General features: G+C 43.0%; 1 protein-coding gene across 9 annotated transcripts in view; it reads left to right on the top strand.

Moving 5' to 3' along the window:
* Positions 1 to 23,436, top strand: part of ENOX1 (ecto-NOX disulfide-thiol exchanger 1) — a 512,775-nt gene that overhangs the window by 446,507 nt on the left and 42,832 nt on the right. For all 9 annotated transcript variants that reach the window (XM_081045517.1, XM_081045515.1, XM_081045511.1 and 6 more), the window contains 2 exons: positions 16,244 to 16,351; positions 20,371 to 20,427. In XM_081045517.1, coding sequence (XP_080901643.1) covers positions 16,244 to 16,351; positions 20,371 to 20,427 — 165 coding nt within the window. The remainder of the gene's footprint in view (positions 1 to 16,243; positions 16,352 to 20,370; positions 20,428 to 23,436) is intronic.

Raw genomic sequence — 23,436 nt, 5'->3', positions numbered from 1 at the left:
TGTAATTATCCATCTCTGGAATCAGGCAGCAGTTGGGAGGGGATCGTGCTCCAAGGCTTTCTCTGTGCAGCTGGTCTGTCTGGAAGGACGCACGAGGTTTGTGAAGACCAGCCAATTTTCTTCTCATCAGAAATGAAGGCTCTGAAGAGAAAGCATGGAGAAATGTGGTGGGGGTGAAAGACAACAATGGAGAAATGAAGCAGAAAGGAGGAGAACGAGTCAGAGAGAAAAAAATCCTCTTTATCTGAGCAAGAGAATAGAGAGGGAAAGAGACGTAGGTGGGAGTTGCCGCCTTTCTGGATCTAGGTTTGTCATTTTAATTTTTGTTTTCCTTTTTATAAAAGAATATATATTCAATGCAGGAAACTTGGAAACATAAAAGAAGCATATAAAAGGAAACAAACCATTCCTTGTGTCACTACCCAGGTAAAACTATTGTTAGCATGGACATGTATGCTTTGAGTCTTTCCTCTATGTCTGCATAAACATACAGGGTTAATCATTTTTCAGTATTGACCAATGGAATAGCCACGCCCAATCATTTCAAGTTGCTAGAACGGTAACCAAAGTGTGGAATTCGTAATTCAGTTCCAAGGTGTTGCTAGGTGGTTAGTTGAAGACTGTGTTGTCTCCTCTGTTTAACAAAGCATCCTGAGTAGTCATCAAGGGAAACTTAAAGTTAGTGCCCTGTCTGGTTCTCACATTAGAGACCTCCCCCCCCCCCACATTGCACTCCATTGATCACTGAAAAAGACCAATCACTGAAAAGACCCTGCCTGGTGACATTCTTATCTTGACGCTCAGTTTGGTAATTACCAGTCCAGTTTCTGCGCTTCCTGTTTCATCTGTGTCTCTGTGCCACCCTCACCTTCTTCCTTCTCCTGTCTCTCTCTCACATACAGGCACACATGCACACACGCACACATGCACACACACACACATGCACACACACATCACACATATACTTCACACATGCACACCTCGTACATTCACTTCATACACATACATCACACACGCACAAACACACACACCATTTAGTAAATGACTATAACAGCTTTATTTGCTGGAAGTACTAGGGACGATAAAATAGTGTATTTGAACTCTGGTTGTAGGTTTCCCAGGAAGGAGCGTTACAAGTAGTGCTTATAAATGAAAGACGAGCAGAGTGACTTTTCAAAAAAAAATCTTTATTATCACTTTCTTTCTTCTTCCTTTGTTCTCTTAATTTATTCTGCCGTGCCCCCATTTTTTATGTTTTCCACCACCAGCACCACCTTAATTTATTTTAAGCAGATGTCACTCGGGTATTGCAGCCAGAGGGGTTTCAGGAGCAGGCAGGGGTCTCTCGTGGACAGTATTAGAGATGTGTATTTCACCCGTGCTTTACATTGTATCCTTAGGAAGTCATTTCAATCATTTAAACACAGAGTACTGCTCTGCAATTTTGTCCTTCACTAGTTTCCTTCCTTTCTCCTGGGTTCATATTTCTTCCCTCGTGGTTTGTGCTTCTTATCTTCAGTGCTACTCAATTAATTTCAGGAAGGTTTTGGGAATGACCTAACTCTAAAGTCCATAAAAATGCTGTCATGCTGAATTTCTCTTTACAATATAATTTCCCATAGTAATCGTGCTGTTTATCATTTGGGAAGAAGGAAAAAAAGGGGGGCGGGCTCATGATGTAGTTTTGCCGCTTTGTGTCGGATATGAGCGCAGATGGATTGCAGAGAATCACCCGGTCATTCAAGGAGCGCTCCCAGGTCTGGTCTTTCACTCACAGGGTCTTAGCTGACTAGACTGGTATTTTCAGTCCAGCTTTTCCTCCCATCTGGTGAATGACTTGCTCGATTTTAAGCCCCTAATTTGCTGGCCATTTTCCCTGTGAAACGCACGCTTTGCTTTGGCCATGTGGCCCACCCACAGTAGGAAAGCATGATCAAATGCGACAATAAAGGGAATTCTGCTTTAGATATAAAATTTGTACTGGGTATGGGCTCCGTTTTACCACTATTCTTATAGCAAGAGGACTGCAACATACAGAATGGAAAAACTAGTTGGGGCATTAGCGGGGCCCGAATCAAGCCAACTTACTTCCTAGTTTCAATCAAATAGTGAGGTTATGTCACTGAGCTAAGCCCCCCGCCCTTCCAGTGTCACCTCTCGCTGCCCAGGGCTCCCGATTCCTGGCCCTCAGGTCCAGAGTCTGCCTCCTCATTCTCGCTTGCATTCAGAGAGTCTTTTCCTTTTACATGCATTCATACCTACCTCCTATCTCCCTGAAAAAAATGAGGGTGAGACACAGAGGCTCTGATTTTCCCCTGACATGTTAAGTAAATGTTAGTTTCTTTTTTCTATTGATGTTGGAGTAGAAACTAATTCTGACACCTAAGACCAGTCTTTTATGGCTAATTTAGTACTTCATATCCAACAACTATCTGAATAAATAAAGGAGGAAAAGAACACGCTGTTAAGGCACCACATACATTTTATTCTCAGCAACTGGAAACTCTAAACCAGCTTCTCTAATTCTTGCTCTCTGCTGCTTTCACGACTCATGGCCAAATAAATAATAATTTCATGTCACTAGTGGAGTAGAACTAGCCTTCTGACAAGACTTGGTTGAAACATGAGGATTAATGAGGCCATTCTGTTCTCAGAGGTCACAAATGCTCTGTGCTGATGTTAAAAATCTGAGGGAGTTTATTAGTGACTGACCTGACCAGAGCGTCTGGTGTGGCCCTGCGGCCCTGAGAGAACGACTGACTCCCACCTCAGGAAATAAGCCACTGTGTGTTCATTTCTGCTGAGGGTGTGTATATGTCGTCACCAATGTTCCCATTCTGACGACGACTTTCCGTGATCCGGATGCTTTAAGAACCGTCATGATGTTTGCATGTGTCCCTGCTCATCAAGGGACCAAGGCAGAGAACTGGGAGGTGAGAGCTCTCCAAACCAGGCAGTATGGTGCTTCAAACTTCTTCCTGTTTTTCCTGATGTTGGAGGTGAGATTATGTCACAAACTGAAACACATAGGACAATGGGAAACATGCCAGCCCCACTCTTTAGTGAAAGACCCAAGGTGTCAGGGAACAGGACGTTTTTCTAAGCAGCCCCACTGTTCCCTTCCTCTTGCTGTTCCTGCCGATGTTTGTGGTTGGTGAAGCTTGATGAACAGGACACATACAGAAGACTGTACTTATCAAATGTCCTAGAGCATTTGGCACAAAGAGCAATCCCATGCTAGGCCTTAAAGCAAGTCTCAACAAATGGCAGAGGAGTGCTATCGTATTTTCTGACCACAACAAAATAGAAATCGATATCACAAATGATAGCTAAATTAATCTTACATATTTGGAATTTTAAAAACACATCTAAATGCACATGTGCATGAACTTCACACAGATGTCACACACACCCACGTCACCTATCACAGACAGACACATCACACACACATGCTCGCACGTCACATACAAACACATCACACATGCACACAGGTGTAAAAAAAATCAGAATTGTAATTTTAAAATATTTTGAAGTGATTGATAATTAAAATGCACCATATCAAAACTTGTGGGATTCAGCTAAGACAGAACCTAGAAGAAAAATTTTGAAGTTTAAATGTCTGCTCTAGGAAAAGAGAACACTGGAAACAGGAGTAAGCATCCAACTCTATTAAAAAAGGCTGAACTCCAAGAAGGAAGGCTAAATAAAGATAAGAATAAAAATCACTAAAATCACAAACAGCCATACATTAGAGAAGTTCAGCAATGCCAAGTGTGGTTTATTTTAAAAGACTAATAAAATGGAAAACCTTTGTCAACATTGATCACAAAAAGGAGAAGGATGCAATAAACAATATTAAAAATGAAATGAAGTATAATTACAGATGTAACGGAGATTAAAGAGATGTGAGAGTATCAGAAATAGCTCTAGGACAAATTTGTAAACTTAGGTGACGCAAATTCTTATAGGAAAAAATACCTTATCAAAATTAAATCAGGAAGAAATTGAAAGCCCAAATGATCTCATTTGAAAATTTGATTTAGTGCCTTAAAATCTTATATAAAGCAACAAACTCAAAATGGCTTTACAGGCAAGTTTAACCAAATATTCAAGGAAGATTATGCCAGATTTATGTAGAGAACAGCAAAGAACGAAATATGTCCGAACTAATTCATAAAGCTTGTATACTTGATACCAAAACAGGCCAAGGGCAGTAAAAAAAGACGTGGGGAGAATCACAGGTCACTCTCACTTACTACTATAGATTTAAAATTCCTTAAAACAAACAAACAAACAAAAAACTAATATAAACCACCAAATTGGATTTATTCCAGGAATGCAAGGTTGGTTCAGCATTACAAAAGTCTATTAATGTAATATATCTCATTAACATGTTAAACCAGAATAATACAATCATCTTAATGGCTACGAGATATCTGTGTATGATTTAAAATTGAAACAACCAAAGGAAGATGGGGCTTTTGAGAATTTGGACTAAACGAGAATTTATCCCATTGCAGGTTATCTACAGTGAATTCAGTGGCAAACCAACTGACTTTTTTTCTAACCATTCCAGAGTAATCCCAATATAATCCTATTAATCCTGATGTAATTACTTGGACTGGAATGTAACTGCTTGATATCACTGGCTTTACATTTTTACATCATGATTTACATTTTCAAATTGTCATCTGAAAGCTAAAAGAAAAAGATTACTGCACAAAGTCTACTACCGTGTTTCCCTGAAAATAAGACGCAGTCAGACCATCAGCTCTAATGCGTCTTTTGGAGCAAAAAGTAATATAAAACCCTGTCTTATATTATACCCGGTCTTACAGTAAAATAAAACCGGATCTTATATTAATTTTTGCTCCAAAAGACACATTAGAGTGGATGGTCTGTCAGGGTCTTATTTTGGGGGAAACACAGTAACGGACCCTAAACATGCGGTTTTTCTATTCCTTCCTTTTGAAAAATTAGAAGTCAAAACGAACCTTGGTGTTATTCCCTATTTCTAGAATGCAGAGTTAGCTAGCCATATACGTGGTTTGACAATTAAGTTTGCAAGCTTGTTGCAACGCTGTTGCTAACCTTTTGTGATATCAGAGGGATTATTCATTATGAATTTGTACCAACTGGACAAACAGTTGACCAAGTTTACTATTTGGAAGTGCTGAAAAGGCTGCGTGAAAAAGTTAGGTGACCTGAACTTTTTGCCAACAATTGATGGCTCTTGCATCACGACAATGCACCAGCTCACACGGCACTGCTTATTTGTTAGCCAGTAAACAAATAACTGTATTGGAACACCCTCCCTACTCACCTGATCTGGCCCCCAATGACTTCTGTCTTTACCCGAAAATAAAGGAAATATTGAAAAGAAGACATTTTGATGACATTCAGGACATCAAGGGTAACAGAATGACAGCTTTGATGGCCATTCCAGAAAGAGAGTTCCACAATTGCTTTGAAGGGTGGACTAGGTGCTGGCATCAGTGCACAGCTTCCCAAGGGGAATATGTCGAAGGTGACCGTAGTGATATTCAGCAGCGAGGTATGTAGCACTTTCTGTGTGATCTTCTTATCAGGGATGATGATCTTATCTGTGCCATCATTGTTAGGAGCTGGGCTTTCTGCTGACTTCAGCAAAACCTGTGATTGAAATTTTCATTAAAAGAACATGGATAGACTTCCACACATAATGTTAAAATACATGCAGTAGCTGATCAGGAGTGGAGGGACGGCTAAGGTTGGAGGAACATTCCATCACAGGGTAGATTGATATGGACATTAAGTGTAAAGCTACAGCCCTAATTTCTTTTAATTTTCATACGTCGGCAGCCTTTTTCTTTTTAGGCTGTTATCATCCATGGCCATGCTGACACCATTTATTGGGAAGGGTCTGAGTCATTCAGTTCACTTCTGTATTGCCTCCTATATTTAATGTCTCTGAAGCAGAGAAGATTGGTTTAAAATGGTAATTTTCTGTCTGCAAGATGGGTGGTGCTGCATTTCATTTTACCAAATAGATCTCGGCCCCAGGCCGATGGTAAGACTTTTGCAGCGGTGCTATTTGTTAAGGTTCTCTGTTGCTGGTTTTCCTTGAAGACAATCTGCAGTTTAGACACCGGGAAAGCCTGAGATAGTCCAGAAGCTAAGTAGCTGCCACAAGGCAACATGGGCAGGTGGGTACTTGTCTCTCTGTGGCTTGGAGTAGGGAGCCAGTAGGGAGACTTGGTATCTCCAGGAGGTTCTGATTGCTCTGAGACTCCTAAAATGTGGGGTTCCAGACCAACCTACGTGTGTTAAAATACCATGGGAACTTCGGGGGGACAAGCAGACTCAGTCGGCCTCCCACTTCTTCTGTGCTTGATGAATGCGTCCATTTATTGCCGGAGCTTGTCCCAGAGGCACCTGAAAGGTCAGACTGCTCAGTTCAGGGCTCTTCTCTCCTCCCCCTGCCCCTACATGTCAGGGTCTCCTCGTTGTAAAAATGTTAAACTTGTATTAACAAAGAAAAATTGGGAATGCTATAATTCATTGAATCGGCTCCACTCAAATTCTACAGTTAAGCAGGAGTTAAGTAACCTAGGTGATGAAAGCCTTCCAGACCCACGATACAGAAAGTTTTCCATCATTAGACGTCAGTGATGTAGAGAGGAACTTCAGCTATATGTTCTCTGTTTATCCACAGAATGTGTCTGCTCACTAGAACTTTCTCATTGTTAGGATTTAACTAAAAGCTCTCAAGGCCCCAACACATGTTCGTATTTCATAACCATTAAGTCAAGAGCTGCTTTCCTGACACCGCTATCAAGGAGGTCTGTGATGGAGGAAATGCCTGCTGTTGATGCTAGAATGAGCCACGTTCAGATCAGCAGGGGCCCACCTGCACAATGCCCAGACGACCTCCAAAGCTGTGTATCAGCTACCTCCAAAGACGGCCACAGGATTTGGGTCAAAAGTCACCCATGAAGGGTTTTGTAGCTGTAAGCTCTGATTTGTGACTGCGTTACAAACCCTGCAAAGGAAGAATAAGTCTCTGTTGGCCTCCAGGCCACAGTGCAAGACACAGCTGTTCAATCAGGTTTTTGTTTGAAGTAAATGCGCCAACCTGGCTGGAAAGCATGTTAATATTTTAAATTTCTACATTAACAGCTGTACATGTGCCCAGGGGCTGAGGTGATGGCCGCCTCATATAATTGCAAGGGGAAAAAAAGTGAAAAGAATAAATAAATCCTAGCAAATTGGATTATCATTTGCAGTGCAATTGCCAGAGAGAATCTCACTGATATATATTCCTACTTCAGCAAGGCATTTGACACCTTCTCTGGTGAATTGCATGAAGGGTGTTAATTCAGGTTGGCTGGCCCTGTGTTTTGAAAATTGGCAGAAGGAGGGCAACCAGCATGGCTAGGGTGGGGCTTTCTCTCTGAATATTAATCCCCAGTAGTGCCCGCTCATGCAAGTTAAAAGTAAGTTAAAGGTCCCCTGAACCTCGCCAGGTCTTAATCTCTCTATTTTTGCAAAGAGGACAATGACAGCATTTTCCTTGGACCCCTTTGCCATCCGAGGAGCCTCACACACTTAATGGATGTTCTTTAGTCTCACATTGTCCCTCTGGTGAGTATCGTTAACTTCATTTAACATGTGAAGAAAGCAAAGGACAGGTAGCTGAAATGACTCTGCAAATCACACAATTAAAGGAAATTCATCTGAAGAAGAGAAAATAGAGACTTTCAAACCATTTTTGCATCTTCTTTTCCAGTGTTCAGTATTCAAGAAATTGATGTATTGCTTTGCAAATGATAAATTATTCTCAAGAGACAGTTGTGAGGGAAAAGAGACCAAAGTAGTAAAGTGGCTTGTTCAAAATCAGACAGCACATCATGCTAACCTTTGAAATGAGGACCTGTTGCATGTATATATATATATACCACATATATATATATATTATATATATATATATATATATATATATATATGTATATATATTTAATGTACTGATCTTCTTGCCAATCATTGGCTGTATTTTAGTAATAATGTTGCTTTATCAGGATATAGTGTATTATGACTAGTAACACAATTGCATTATACAAATGCCAAAAAGTATCTGTCTTTCACACAGGTCCCTCCCAGGAGGACATTCAAGTCAAGGAAGGAAATGGTCTCTAAAGCCATTCTGGTGAAACAGTCCCCCTTTACCCTGCCCAGGAGACCAAGAGGGTGACCTCCGTGGGCTGCCTGCCAGTGGTGTGTCCAGTGTAATTTGACACTCAGAGGATTATTTTTTAAATGTCCTCCTCCTCTAAATGACGAAATTATTTTCAGTAACAATCATGAAATGAAAATAATAATAGTGGCCAAGAAAGAAATGCAGGCAGTGGAATTTTTTCTGATATTGAATTTCACATACCATTATGCCTGTAAAAAATAAGTAAAATAGTACAAGGAAAGGGAAAAACAAATCACAACTATCTATTCAGTGTTTCTCAACCTCTGGGCCACTCTTGAAGTCTTATATCTATCACTCCTGTTTCTCTTTGGAAATTTTGCATGGCTCACAGAATTCCCAGATTTTTCCCAGTGTTCCGGGCCAGCCCCAGGGAACCTGGAAGCATTCCAGCTTCAGGGGCCTGCTCTCTAGGGTTACACACCTGCCCTCCCCTAGAGAGCCCATGCTCTCCCTTCACCCCCACCCAGGGAGATCTTACCCAGATGTACACTTACTGTCGTACCCTTTGGTCTGGCCCTTACTCGTACTTTAGAGAAGGGAATCCATGCCAGAGCCCAATGCCCTGGGAGGGTGGCAAGGTGCCTTATGTCACAGGCACCCCAGACTCTTGCAAACACTTGCTTCCGCTTTTTCACCAGTCTCCCAGAGCTGTCCAGGCTCCCGGCGTATCAATAGGCATGACCCCAAAAGGCAACCCCAGGCAGGCCTTCCGGTGGACTGCTGGCTCTGGCTGACTTCAGGATCTGAACACCAGGGAAGCAGAGCCACAGCTCCAGGCATCTCTGGGCTGTAAAGGGAGCCTGATCCCATCACAAGCAAGAGATTGCCTTTCTGCCTAGCAATGAGAATGGCATTTAAAATTCAATATCAGAAAAGATATTGACAAGATTAAGGGCCTGAAGGAATTGATTTATGAGGAAAGACCCAAGGAATTAAATATGTATAGCCTAGTGTAATAGGATATTAGGCTCCGAGCGCAATTTCATTTCTGTGATCCAGTATTCCTGCTATCGGTCGTCTGAGTGCTGGAGTTCTCTCCAAGGGTGTCTTTGCCCTAGGGGTCACAGTGCTGCAGGCAGAGAGGGAGGCACCGAGATTGATAAACCGGGCCCCAGGCTTGGTTACCCTCATATGCAGCCATAAATTGAAGTGCAGTTTCATCCCCAGGTGGAAGCACATGACATTTTAAACTAGAATAGATCTTGAGTCATCTCACCACCCCCTGTGCCAAGAAAATGTAAGCTAGTTCAATTCCACCTTTTTTTCCCCAAGGAGAAAAGTGAACCTTGGAGGGACCAGGTGGTAAATGACTGCCCTTCCCTGGAGCCAGGTTCTTCTCCTTTGTCAGGAATCCCTCGAGATGTGTTTGCCTTCAGGCAAAGCCTTGCACTTAGGTTATGATAATATGCAGGTGATTTTTCACGTCTCAGACTTTCCCTAACAGTCGGAGATGGGCTCAGGATTGACACTGTCCCATATAAAACAGGCACAGGCAGACTTCATCAGCAGGAGCTAAGGCTGACACCATGTCTCCGTGGTTCTGAAGTCAGTGAGAACCAAAAAGGACTGAGGGGTGGAGGGCCTGGGAGTCCTGGCGAGAAAAGAAGATGCAGCACGCTGTGTGTTTGGGCAGCAGGATCTCACCAGGGAGACAGGATTCACGGGTGTATCCTCTCCTTACAGCAAGGCAAGGTGACAGGAATCGGGCAGAGTGGGCCACAGGTGGGGTCTTGGTCGCAGGCTGACATATACCGAGGAATCAGGTTGGAGGCAGGTGCATAGGCAGAGAGGGCGTTTCCACACAGACCTGATATTCAAACGGTCCCTCCAGACACAGTCATATGCACCCTCGGTAGAAAATTCTCTTTGGAAGCCCCTGGACCTCAGGTGCTGAGGTGATACGCGACTGGCCTCACCGAGTAAGGCTTCTGCTTCATAGCAAAGCTATGTAGATGGGCTAACAGTTACTAAAACTGAATCAAAAGAGCAAAAACACGTTAAACTGGTGACACTCCATGGGTTCACCTGTTTCCAGACTTTGATGCCTAAATATTCAGTGGCTCATTCCTAAGAATTAGTTTTGATTCAACATGGACGCCTCCCGAGCCCATTTTCCTCACCCAAAGCTGATCCCCAGAAATCCTCTAGGGAAACTACACTGGTTATCCTTGTTATTAGAGCGTCTTGCGCCACCCTCAGTTAATCGTGGTGTGTCTGTTAGCTTCCTCGCGATACAGCATCGGGGCCAGGCTGCTTAGTGTCTGTTTCTCCGAATCTTTCTATCGTCTAGCCCAGCACGGGGTACAGTGGGACATCAGTGTCGATCGAAGGAAGGAAGGAATATCAGCAGACTGTTTTAAAATAAGTGAACATAGAGCCAAGCACTGGGGAAATCCTGAAGTGAGGGGAAGACGGAAAAAGAAAACTATATGCATGCACGTGTCTCTGTGTGGGGATGTGAAAGTATCATTCACTGTCAGTGTACGAGGTCTGATTTAGGTTCCCGAACTTGTTGCAATGATGTTGCTAACCTTTTTTGATATCAGAGGGATTATTCATTATGAATTTGTACCAATTGGACAAACAGTTAACCGAGTTTACTATTTGGAAGTGCTGAAAAGACTGTGTGAAAAAGTTAGACGACCTGAACTTCTCACCAACAATTCCTGGCTCTTGCATCACGACAATGCACCAGCTCACACGGCACTGTCTGTGAGGGAGTTTTTAGTCAGTAAACAAATAACTGTATTGGAACACCCTCCCTACTTACCTGATCTGGCCCCCAATGACTTCTTTCTTTACCTGAAGATAAAGGAAATATTGAAAAGAAGACATTTTGATGACATTCAGGACATCAAGGGTAATACAACAACAGCTGTGATGGCCATTCCAGAAAAAGAGTTCCAGAATTGCTTTGAAGGGTGGACTAAGCACTGGTGTAGTGCAGCTTCCCAAGAGGAGGACTTCAAAGGTGGCTGTAGTGATATTCAGCAATGAGGTGTGTAGCACTTTTTTTAGGATGAGTTCGCAAACTTAATTGTCAGACCTCGTATACTACTGGTGGCATGAGTTCACCTTACCCACTACCTACCTAAATTTAGAAAGAGTACTGCCCCACCACCATGCAAGACACAAAATCAGTGTTGTAATTAAGTGTCCTCTCTATTCTGTACCAAACACCGCCTCTATCCACCAGCCACCCACCATCCAGCCAGATTCCTGAGTTATCTGTGAGTGTCAGCTTATAATGAGATGTTGCTGGTGTATTTCGATTAGAGTATTTGCATGGCAGTCTGTGACATTCGTGGGATCTAACCTTATGTAATCTGTTAGCTACATAGAAACTTCACCTCAGTAACAAAATCATAACATTGAAGAGAAAAGACAAGGTGGGGGTTCCAGTGTTGAAAGGAAATTTAAATCCACCACATCACTCGCTGAGGTAGGTGTACACAAAAGTGTGTGTCCGCCAGCCCTAGCTCTTACGTGGAAATGGTGAACGCCTAGATAGAAGCGTTACTAGCAGGATTTTAAGTTTGGCGTGTCCTGGTTTCCATTTCAAATTGACAGTGCATTGCGGTTGCCAGGGAAGAAACCCCGGTTTGAAGCAGGAAAATTGAGTTGTGCAAGTGGTAGCTCTCTCCTGGACAGTGTGGCCGTGGATACGTGACTTGGCCTCTTGTGTGCCTATGATTCACCCAGCTGTAAAAATGGAAATGTGACCTCACTTACTCTGGGGCTTCAAATAACATCCGTAGTGCTCTTTGAATGTGTCAGAGAGAAAGAGCCATTACACACTGAAGTCTATAGCCCCACAAGCATTACAAATACTCTTATTAAGTCAGTGGCCTGGAAATATCAAGGTGTGTCAGGTTCGGCGTTTATTTACCTGTTACTGTCCACCAGAGTGCTTGCACTTGATTGGCATATGGATAACTGTGTAACTGGAACACCAAAAATCGTGATGGTACATCTGTTTAATGCCATGCTCTCCAAAATGAAATTTAAATTATGCTGCACTCAGCCAGTCCAGCCTAGAGACCCTTCTGATTAAGGTCTAGCTGCCTGTGAACGTGTATTAAAAATTCAAGCTAGAGAGATTATTATCCAGGCTCATAAATTTCAAGTGCAAAAGGACCAGAAAGGCTGACTTAAATTACCTGGTTGTGGACTATCACATGGTTTTCACAGGACATCTAGTCAGACAAAGAACAGCAGTTTTGAATCAACACTGTTTTGAATGCATAAATATTAGATTCACGAGTTTATGCTTTACAAACAAAAGAAAGCATTAATTTTGAAGAATGCAGAAAACAATCTAGGGATGTTGATTTTATTTTCCTCTAGTGGTGGTTTTGTTGTTGTTGTTGTTTTGTCCTTTTTTTTTTTTTTTTTTTGGTGGACCATGGGGGCAAAATTACATAATTATGGCTGGATTTCCCAAGTGTTTTAAGAAATATTCCCCTTTACATTAAGAGAGACATCTGGAACTGCCAGAGTAATGAATCAAAATGTCTTATACGGCACTGCTATTTTCCTGTGAAAGTTTCATATAGCCTTATGTCTAGAACAATAAATTACCCAGTAATAGTTCCTCAGGTAGTTTTTGTTATTGTGGTTGTTTTTTTTGCCTCTGTGTGTGGTTTTTTGTTTTGTTTTGGTTTGGTTTTGCTAGATCGTGGTTTAATCCTATGCAAGTGAGGAAACCAGTGCAAGCATTCATCTATCTCTTGACTCATTCATGACCTGTGAGTCAGAGAGAACGAAATTATCACCCACACCATTGGTGGAGGCAGTCTACCTGGGGAGACAGCTATGGAATGTAATACACCCTAGTAAGTGCTTTGGGAGACGTTAGAACAGCTCACTTTGCTTGGGTGATTGACCGAATCCAAGGATACTGCATATAGTTGGGCAGGTTCTGTCCTGGAGAAGGGCAGCAGACTAAATGGGTGAGCGGGAATGAGGTCAAGCCCCCACTTCACTGTGAAGCCATGTGCTCTAGTGGGAAGCTGTGTCTTCCCAGAGGGTGGAGCTCTTTTCGAATGTATACGTCATCAGACCAGTTGTTGTTTGGCCCACAAGCATTCTTTCACTTGACTTAAAAAAATGAATAGGAATCTGCCAGGCAGAATTCTGGAGAGTGAGCTCGTCAGAGAGTTGTGAAAGGACCTAGTATTTCTAGGGAAAGACAAGAAGAGCAATGGTTTGGATTTTATCCAGTAGAGGTGGGGGAGCCAGCAGTGTTTTTTAAGCACGGGAGGACTTTAATTCTTTCATTCTATGGAGTGCATCCACCCCATTATACCTAATGCACTCTCCCAGTAAAGGAGGCTCGGATCATCTCCAATCCCCCCTTCCCGCCCATACAGGCTGCAGTGGAACACAGCAGTACACGTTCCCTAATGGACCTATGGGAGAATTCCCGTGGCATGCGCTCACAGCAGTGGAACTGCTGGTCCATAGGGCGTGCCTAAAAAGTTGATGAGCCACGGCTGCTGTACAGAATGGCTGTGCCAGTCTGTCCCCCACCAATAGTACATAAGTGTTACTGTGCCCCACATCCCACTAGCAACATTATCCAGGTTTCTAACATTTGCCAGTCTAATAACATAAGACGCAACATCTTTTAAAAACGTGGTACTTCTCTGACTCCCTGTGCGTTTAAGCACCTCATTATGTGCGTACTAGCCACTGAAGTTTATTTACATGTCTAAGAAGAATAGTCAAGAGTAGTGGTTCTCACATCTGCGGAACTTGTAAACAATACTGATGCCTGGACCCCGTAGAAGACCAACTAACTCAGATTATATACAGGTGGGACCCAGGCAGATAGGCTTTTTCAAAAACCTGCACATATGATCTCACTTATCTGTGGAATCTAAAGAAATAAATGAAAAAACAAAACAGAAACAGGCTCATAGATACAGAGAACATTTTGATGATTGCCAGATGGGAGAGGGGTTGGGGAAATGGGTGAGAAAGGGGAAGGGATTAAGAAGTAAAAATTGCCAGTTATAAAAATAGTCACAGAGGTGTAAAGTACAGCATAGGGAATATAGTCAATAATTTTGTAGTAACTATGTATGGTGTCTGATGGGAACTAGACTTATCGGGGTGATCACTTTGTAAGTTATATAAATATCTAATCACTATGTTGTACATCTGAAACTAATATCACGACAAGCGAAACTAACAGAAAGATCGTTTTGTCACCCGGAAACAGTAGCCAGGTCCTTCCTATGAATATGTTGCAAACTTCAGTGAAACCGTTTTGTAACCTGTACCTCTTGTGTGGGAAACAGTATATACAGCGTTTCTTCTATGTCCAGAGACATTTGCACACCTTGCTTTTAATGGTTGCATGGTGTTGCATTGTACAGATGAGCCATCAGTGGTTCTGAATTAAGCTACCTACCTTTGAAGATAATCTCCTGCCCTTCCTTTGGCTCATTTTTAAGGGAGTTTTACGATTAGATTTGGAATTGTCTAAAGATGTGACAGTTCAATCTGCATCATGGAAGTCAGAGCACCAGATCCCCTCGGAACTGTTCTGGAGCCAATCGTGAGGGAGCATGAGGAACAAGGTCATCCTCGCTGTTTGGAAACAGTCATTTTAGGTACTTGTCACGGTGCCACGGTACAATATGAGCTCCCTGGTTTCTGTACCTTAATCAACTGATGCACAATTAAATCACGGAAAGTTTTAAGGAGCCAATGTGGGATGTGTGTTGCACTTCACATATGATTATGATATGGGCAGCTGGTGAAACAGGAGGTGCTGAGTTCTTAGAAAATTGCAAGGAAATCAGTTTATGCTAGGAGACCAAAGTGGGTTCTCACATTTCTATGCAGAGTAGGGACCAGGGCAAGCAAGCCCAAGAGAACATGCAGTACGTTGTTTCTGAGTACTCCCTACCCCCCTAATGTAACCCCATGCGAGTGGTTTTGAAGATGTAATTTACTCCTTCCAGTTGGTGGGTTTTAGCATTCAGAACACAGTGCCAGCGTTTATTCAGGCCTTGGGAGTTCAGAACTGCCCGGGCAGCTAGCTCCTTGGCAGCCAGCTGGTCCAGGCCCTAAAGAAGCTTCCTGCTTTCGTGGCAGGAAAACAGTACGGTTTTCATATGACTAGTGCACCATTTGTTATGGACAACAGCAGGAAAAAAAAGCACTTTGGTCTTTTCAAGCTAGTCCCTGGTTGTCAAGGAGCTGTGAATAGACATAGCTGAGTACAGGGCCTGTTTCTGAAGCTCTTGAATGTTCTCCAGCCCGAGTACATGTTAACGTAGAGCCTGTTCCAAAGAATTAGTCCCGACAGCAGACAGCAGCGTGCTTTTGGCAAGAGCTGAGCCTCCGCAGGAGTTCCAGTTGACAGGGCAAGGAAAGTGCAAGGTTTACAGGAATCCATCCAGTGGCCCTGCTTAAAAATAGCGGTGTGGGCCACGGTTTCGTGTTTTGACAGCTTATATCAGCAGTTTTCACGGCTGATATATTGATTGCAGTTTGGACTTCAGTCCTGCTGATCTAATAAAACATCCCTGTCATAACAGAGAAAGGAACTGGATCTTCTGTGGTCCAGCCACTTGGTGAAGTAGCTGTCCTGTCACGTAACATGAGGTAATCTTGGACGAGACAACTAATTATATACGTGTTCTTTTTAAATCTCTTCTTCTGCCAATATGTTGTTTATTAACACTATTCTACATATTTTACAAATATGCATTTGTTTGAAAGAATACATAATGGTGCCTTCACAAATACTAAAACAAACTTGTTTTCTCGTGCTTCAGCACCACGGACAGCCTGCGAATGTGCCCTCAACTACAATAGTGGTTACTCTAAGCTGGGAGTGGGCAGGGGGACAGCCACCAAAGGTCACTGAAGTCTGGACTATGCTTTAAGACGTGTCCAAATCTTCTCCTGTGTTTGAACAGGTGTTTTGAATATCTTAACAATTGCCTCTCCTCCAGCCCTATTTACCCTCAGTATCCTTTCATTTCACAGCAATTGCTGACCATCCAGGAGGAACTAAACACTAAGAAGTCCGAACTGGAACAAGCAAAGGAAGAGCAGTCACACACACAAGCGTTACTTAAAGTCCTCCAGGAACAAGTAAGTGAGCACAGCAGCTCCCGTCGGCAGAGCAGTTCCAGTCCTGCCTCTGGCTTGACACCCACGAACATTCCAGAAGTCAGTGTGCAGTTCAGGGAGCTTGCGCCCTGCCCGTCCTCCCAACCGCATTGCTATGTGGGATTTCTTATCTAATTTTTAGACCTATTTAGACGACCCAAGCCCGCCCCCGATGTGTGAACGTTTCTTCCAGAAGACAAATAAATTTTGACAAAGTTTTAAAATACTGGCCATGCAGATAGATTTCAAAGCCAGCAGCTAGTTTCCTTGTAAGCCCAGTCGTGAGGAAAAGGAGTTTAGCGTAACCCATGGTGCTCCTGCAGACGTGTGAATGTGGAGGACTGATTCTTAGCAACATTAAAAGCATACCTTCCCAGCGCGTCTTATCTGCCCGTGGTGAGCAGCAAACCCTTTTACATGGCGTTTGTAAGTCTGATCATTTCATCCTGGCTTTCTTTGATACTCGAGTGTGGCCTGACATTGATAAGTGGATTTGGAAGGACTTACGGCAGGGTAAGATGGATCGCTGGGCAGCAGAGTGAAATCTAAGCCCCGTGTCTCCACGGGAAAGGCCGGCAGCTCTTGAAAACACGTTCCTATTGTAGGCTTTCACTTGCTGCCCGCCGTGTACTGTAATTGGGAGGAAAACATCACATATAGTAACTCCAACTCTAATCAAATTAAGGTTGTTTTAAAGTTTTAACTTACAGTGGTTTATGAGAACACTATTTGTACATCAAAGTTACTGCGAAAGTGACATTTTAAAAAACATGAAGTTGGAAGAGTATGACTCTAGTCAGCTGTGACTCATTACTTTGCACGTGTTTATTTTTTAAAGGTTTGGGATCAAGAAAATATATTTTTAGTTTTCCCTAAAAGTACAAATGATTTGTGAGGGAAAAGTGAAGATATTGGATAGTTATAAGCTTCTATAGCTTTGGAGGAAGATGCTGTATAAAACTAATCATTAGCTTTATGTAATTAATTCAGTAACTCAGGCTGAGGCTGAATCTGTATGATTTTGGGTAAGTTAGACTGAACTGAAAAATATTGTGACTAAATTTGCATGATCGATGGCCTAGGAGACCTGACATCACTGTTCTTCCTGCCCTTCTATTATTAAAAGACGCCCAGCAGAATGGAGCAGATCTGGTCCAAATTCAATCCTGATCAAACAGACATAGCTCTGAGCTTTGTTCTTTACTCCCACCCTCTTGCTCATGTGAGTGCTCATTCTCTCTCTCTCTCTCTCTCTCTCTCTCTCTCTCTCTCTCTCTCTCTCTCTCTCTCTCTCATTTACTAGGATGGGGAGGGACGAATTTCTCTTTTCTCAAAGTGACTCACATCCTTTATTTTGATTCGAAGTCCAAACCCCAGTCCTAAAAATAGATTCTAAGTTTTGCAGAAAGAATTGATATGTTCTTGTTATGGTATGCATTTTTAAAGAGCAAAACGCGAATACAGTTGTTATTGAAACATCATACTTCACTCTCCATTGCTTAAAAAAAATAAGTGAAAAGCGTGAAGAAAATTCAAAACAGCTAAAATCATTAAAAACCCAGGAAATAATGACTGGGAAGGAAGCGTTTTTGAATTTGCTGTACTGATTGAAATGGCATGGCTCTTTTCAAGCAAAGGCACCAAGAATTGTAAACCTAAGCGGACCCACAGCAGCCAAATGCAGCCCGGCGCTGTTGCCTGACACCAGGCTCTTTTCCTGACAGCCCCTAGCCTGGTGCCCCTATCATCCTTGCAGATGGCAGCATGCAGTGGACATGCTCCGTTCATGTCTGCAGCCACCCACCCACAGACATACACGTAAAAACACGCTTCCACCTCCACCTCCTGCCTTATGAGAGTTTCTTTGGACTTGCATAGACATGTATCAACACCTTTTCAGTGCCTGCATGAATAAGGCCTAAACCAATGGCCTCACTGCTGGAGATTCTGATTGTTTGGGCCTAGACTCTGGCTACTGAGAGAGAGAGGGAGAGAGAGAGGGGGACCCTTCTCTGAAGACTTGGAATTTTGCTGTTCAAAGTGACTGCCACTTGATGGGCATACTGAAAAAAAGGACAAGGTCCTGAGGGTAGATCCTTGCCATCAGTAGGCCCCACCCCTCCAGGGAAGGCAGGCTCATTCCCTGAGTTGTCTGTTTGCTAAGATGCAGCTTCTCTGAGTCCTTCTGGGACCCACTGGCTCCTGCCTTTCATCTCCTTTACAAAGGTGGTAGCTTCCGGCCCCTGGAGCTTACTCACAAAGCCAAGTATCATCAGACACAATGTTCAAGCTCTCCATCTGGAGGATGGGAGCAGCGAAGGGAGAAGGGGGAGCAGGCCAGCCAGGGGAAAGGCCTCAGCTGCAGGAGGGAGGAGTGACCTGGGGTCATTCCGGCAGAAGAGAGCAGGGGAGGGACAGTACAGGTGGACAGGGAGAGATGAGAGCAAATGCGTAGCTGATGGAGACGGCACACAGTTGAAGGAGAGCATGGAGTAGGAAGATGAGATTTATTTAAAAGGGAGAAGGAGGGCAGCGGGTATGTTTGTGCCAGTCACCATGTAAAGGTGGGCAGGCTTTCACCACAGCCCCGAACTTCCGCTGAAAAATAACAAGACCTTCTGAGCTAGCCCCACTTTAACTCACAGAGGCATGAGTTACGGGACCCAAGGTGGGATGAAGAAGATGAGGGATATGTACAATAAGAAAACGTTCAGATGGGAAAACATAGAGGGTTTGTGTAAGCCCTTCCGTGCCTCTGATAGTAGATGCTAGTCTGTGACCGCCTCACTTCGTCACACATTGCCTGTGCTCCCTTAGGCTTGTGATGTGTGAAACACCAGTGCGGCCCAGAAGAAGAGTAGGTAGGATTTTTCTTTGTGAGAATGATGTGGAAATGAGCCACCATCAGCCCCGTTGGTCCACGATCAGATGCCCCACCTTGAATTTCTTTATGTCACCACTATTCCTTCGGCAAAGCCCCTCTCTTAACATGGAGAGCATATGGCTTCCTTGCCGAGAGTTTGAGATTGCCTTAGAAAATATAATGAAGCTTTCCTCTTAATATGTACAAATAGCCAGAAAGAACCAATGTTTGAATCAAGTGGTAGGCATGCATTTATTTTCTCTCAACCTTTAAGCATGTATGTCCCACCATGAATACTTTATTTTGGTCATTAAAAAAATAATATAGAAGATGCTGTTTCCAAAGCACAATAAGCCAGGAAGGAAAACAGGCAGCAGCTGCAAGGCCGCTCACCCTCTGCCCTTGCTCTCAGCCTCCATATGTCTGCTTGAGTCAGGCGAGGATAAAATACCAATTAAAAGATTCCAGAAATCTCCTGGTACTGATTACTCCCAAGCCTTCCGAGAGAGTAGAGAGTAGTGTTTTCAAATGTTCACTGTTAAAAATCTCTTTTGAGAGCTAGCATTTCTTCTAATTCCTCAGTGCCCAAGCAGATATCTTCCCAGGGCTTCCTTGAGGAAAAGAAGCAACTCCTCTTTCAGGCCTTCAGAAGCCATGTCACTTGTGCCAGTGTGCTCTCGAGGAGGACGTGTGCAGTAGCACTGCGGCACGTTAACCGAAAATACATCATTCACGAATAATTGTTCGTACAACATCATTTAGCTGGTGGCAATTTGCAAGCACTGCAGGGTTGGAATTAATAGCAATACAACGAGGAAATGAAATCATTTTTTACTCTTAGGAACCATTTTTTTTGTACATTTTATGCCTATGGAATTGCTCTCTAATCTTATTATTAAAAAATAATGACCAGGACCCATTTATTTTTTGCCAGCCATGAAGTTTCATAAAATATTGGCTTCCAACTGGTTTCAACAGGACTCATTAGAACCATGAGTTCCCTCAGTTTTTTTTTTTCTGGTTGGAAGTTTCATAAAGAGAAACTCAGGTGAATTAGTGTTAATAGTGATATGATCTTAACAGCTATGCAAGCTTATTCATTTGAGTTTTTTGTTTTGTTTTTTCCTTAAATTTGCAGTTAAAAGGTACCAAGGAGTTGGTCGAGACCAATGGCCACAGCCACGAGGACACAAATGTAGGTATCACACACCTGGTATTTGTTCTTCTTGCTTGATGTGGGTTGGATGCCCATGGGAATGTGACACTTTATTTATAACACAAAAGAAGTGAGAAGCCCTGCCCCTTGGTGGCGTACTAAGGTTAATGTGTATGGTTTGGCCTTACAGTGTGGTAGATAAGCTCTGCTGTTGGTTGCTCAGGTTACCAAAAGGCACCCTACAAACACTGTGTTTCCCCAAAAATAAGACCTAGCCAAGCTCTAATGCATCTTTTGGAGCAAAAATTAACATAAGACTTGGACTTATTTTACTATAAGACCGGGTATAATATATAATATAATATAATATAACATAACATAACATAACATAATATATAATATAATATAATATAATATAATATAATATAATAAAAAGTAATATAATGTTATAATATAATACCGGGTCTTATGTAATATAATGTAAGACTGGGTCTTGATATGATATGATATGATATGATATGATATGATATGATATGATATGATATGATACTGGGTCTTATATTAATTTTTGCTCCAAAAGACACATTAGAGCTGATTGTCCGGCTAGGTCTTATTTTCGGGGAAACACGGTACTTGAGCTAATCTCTACCATACAAATTTGAATCTCAGTGAATTTGTCTGAGCCCATTATACTCTCAAAGCAGTAAACGAATGGTGTGTTGGGAGTCCACATGGGGTGAGACCCAAGACGGTAATAAGTTGGATATTGCGTGTATATTTGTCAAGTCTGCCTGGCAACAAAATGACTGCCAGGCTGAAGAGGTGTCAAAGCAAATCCTTTCTTCCCGAGAAGCCCTTGGAAGTGTACCTCTCTTCTGTTTGGGACCCAGAATAGTAGCATGACACATCTGTCTTCCTGATTCAGGGTGTAACGGTACAAGACCCCATCAGCACGCCTCCTTCCTGTCTATGTTTCTTGCATTGTCCCAAATTAGTCAAGTACTCTCTCTGCCTTGGAAGTGCCTTAGTCTCAGGTGGAATATTATACCATGTATGTCATTGTCTCTCCATATGTTTTATGGTTTTGTTTTTGTCTTGTTCAGACTCTGACACCTGTCTGTATCCTCATCACAAAAAAATGCTGACTAAGCAGTTCTTTTCACAACACAGAATCAGACATGGTAATAAATGCTTGATTAAACTAGCGCGAAGAGAAATTATACGTTTCATGTTCACTCTTATTGTAATTATACGCAGTAAAAAGACTGACATTCATAGTACCCAAAATCTGCTCTTATGAATTGCTGTTCCTACCAAACAGACATTTAACATATGCTTAGAGAGAACCTACTGTGTACCTGGAGCTCTGCTAAGTGCTGGGTCGGAGGGTGGTTTACAAAGAATTGTAAGGCTTGCTGTGTGCCCTCAGAGGACTTGTAATGGAGGTGAGCAGCTGGGAACGCAAGGGCCACATACACGACGTGGCAGGTGTACAGGAAGGTGAGGCCGCTGTGATGTGACTTAGTGTGAAACCTGGCCTTTGCTGCTTGTGAACTCTGTCAGCGTGGCAAGCTACTTAACCCCTCAGAGCTCCATTTTCAGGTGTCAAATGCACGATGAAGCCTACCTCAAAAACACCCACAATGTGGCAATGAGCTAAAGAACGTGACTACCGTAAGGGTGCTTTTATTGGGGTTTCTTTGTGCTGGAAAATTAAGACTGGCTTCCTGGGTCTGTGGCGTTTTGGTTTAGCTTTGAAGAATGGATAAGGACGGAGAGAGTAGGAAGCTAGAGGAAGAAGCCACTTATTCAGAGCTGTCTGTCCATAGGAGACATTGCGTCTTCTAACTCCAACATGTCATAACCGCCTTTCTTACCCTAAGACCTTTCTTCAGGATCCTGTTTTCAGGACACACAGCTGTGCCCTCGTCAGCCAGAACTTTCATATGCACTCCCGTCAGAGTCTGTCCCCTTGTGCATCCCAAGGAACCTGCTGTCTAACCCAATAAGCCAGACCAAGTGGCAGGGTGCCTCAGTTTCCTGGTCTGTAAAATGGGGCTGATAGGACCTGTCTTTCCGTTCTCCAGGCTTGGTGTGAGAAGCAAGTGAGGAAATGGATGTGGAAGGTTCTCATCACGTTGTAATTGTGAGGTTCTACCTGAGCAGGATGTTGTCAGCATTACAGACTCACCTGCTGACTGCGTGAGCTTAGATGGTTCAGGGTAAAATAGGCCCAACACGATATCAAGCCCATAGTCTCTGTTCTGAGGAATATCAAAAGGCATCTGTGATTACATGGGAGAAGTGAAAGGAGGTCGTCTTCCGGGTCTTTTGCCCTTTCTAGAGGAAAATTTTTAGATTTTAAGACCACTTCTCTAGAATCCATGATGCGGACTTCGTTATCAATCCAAAGAACTGAGTTTTGAGAGGTGGTGTTCAGGTCCCATCGTAGGGAGGAACAGCACAGTGAACGAGGGAGGATGAGATATTTCTGCATGACACCACTGGCGGCCCCCTCTGTCATTGCGCAGAGGGCGGGGCTCAATTCTCCAGTCACTGTCTATTTTGTCCGGGGTTCCCAGGAAGGTGAATTATTCCCTTCTCCTTCTCGTTCTCATCTGCAAAGTCATCTCCTTTGGGCAGTTTTCCTAGCACCTCCAGTAGAGTTATGTGAAAGTAAAGAAACAAAAATCACTTATCTGAGCCACATATGGGGAGCGCTGGCAAAATATTTTGTCAAGATATTTTTAAATGTCTGAAATGAGGTCTGGGTGTCATGTGATGTTTCCACCAGCCCCGTGAGGGTCGAAGGAGACTGAGAGAGTTTGAAAGCATTTTAATGACCAAATCGCCATGTGACCCAGGCAGGTCCTTTGACTTCTTTGAACGTCACCTTCCTCATCCTTAAATGTGCTAAGTCCCTGGCCCAGAGTGTGCATTCAACAGGCGCCAGCCCCTCTTCCTGCATCAATACCGATAGTACTCACGGTAGCAGGCAGTACTCTGACAGGGTAAATTTTAATGCAAGTCACGAAGTTTAAAGCCTCT

Source organism: Rhinolophus hipposideros (assembly GCF_964194185.1).
Source record: "Rhinolophus hipposideros genome assembly, chromosome: 4".
Lineage (NCBI taxonomy): Eukaryota > Metazoa > Chordata > Mammalia > Chiroptera > Rhinolophidae > Rhinolophus > Rhinolophus hipposideros.
Note: the sequence above shows the minus strand (reverse complement) of the source record. Positions and strands in the feature narration are given on the sequence as shown.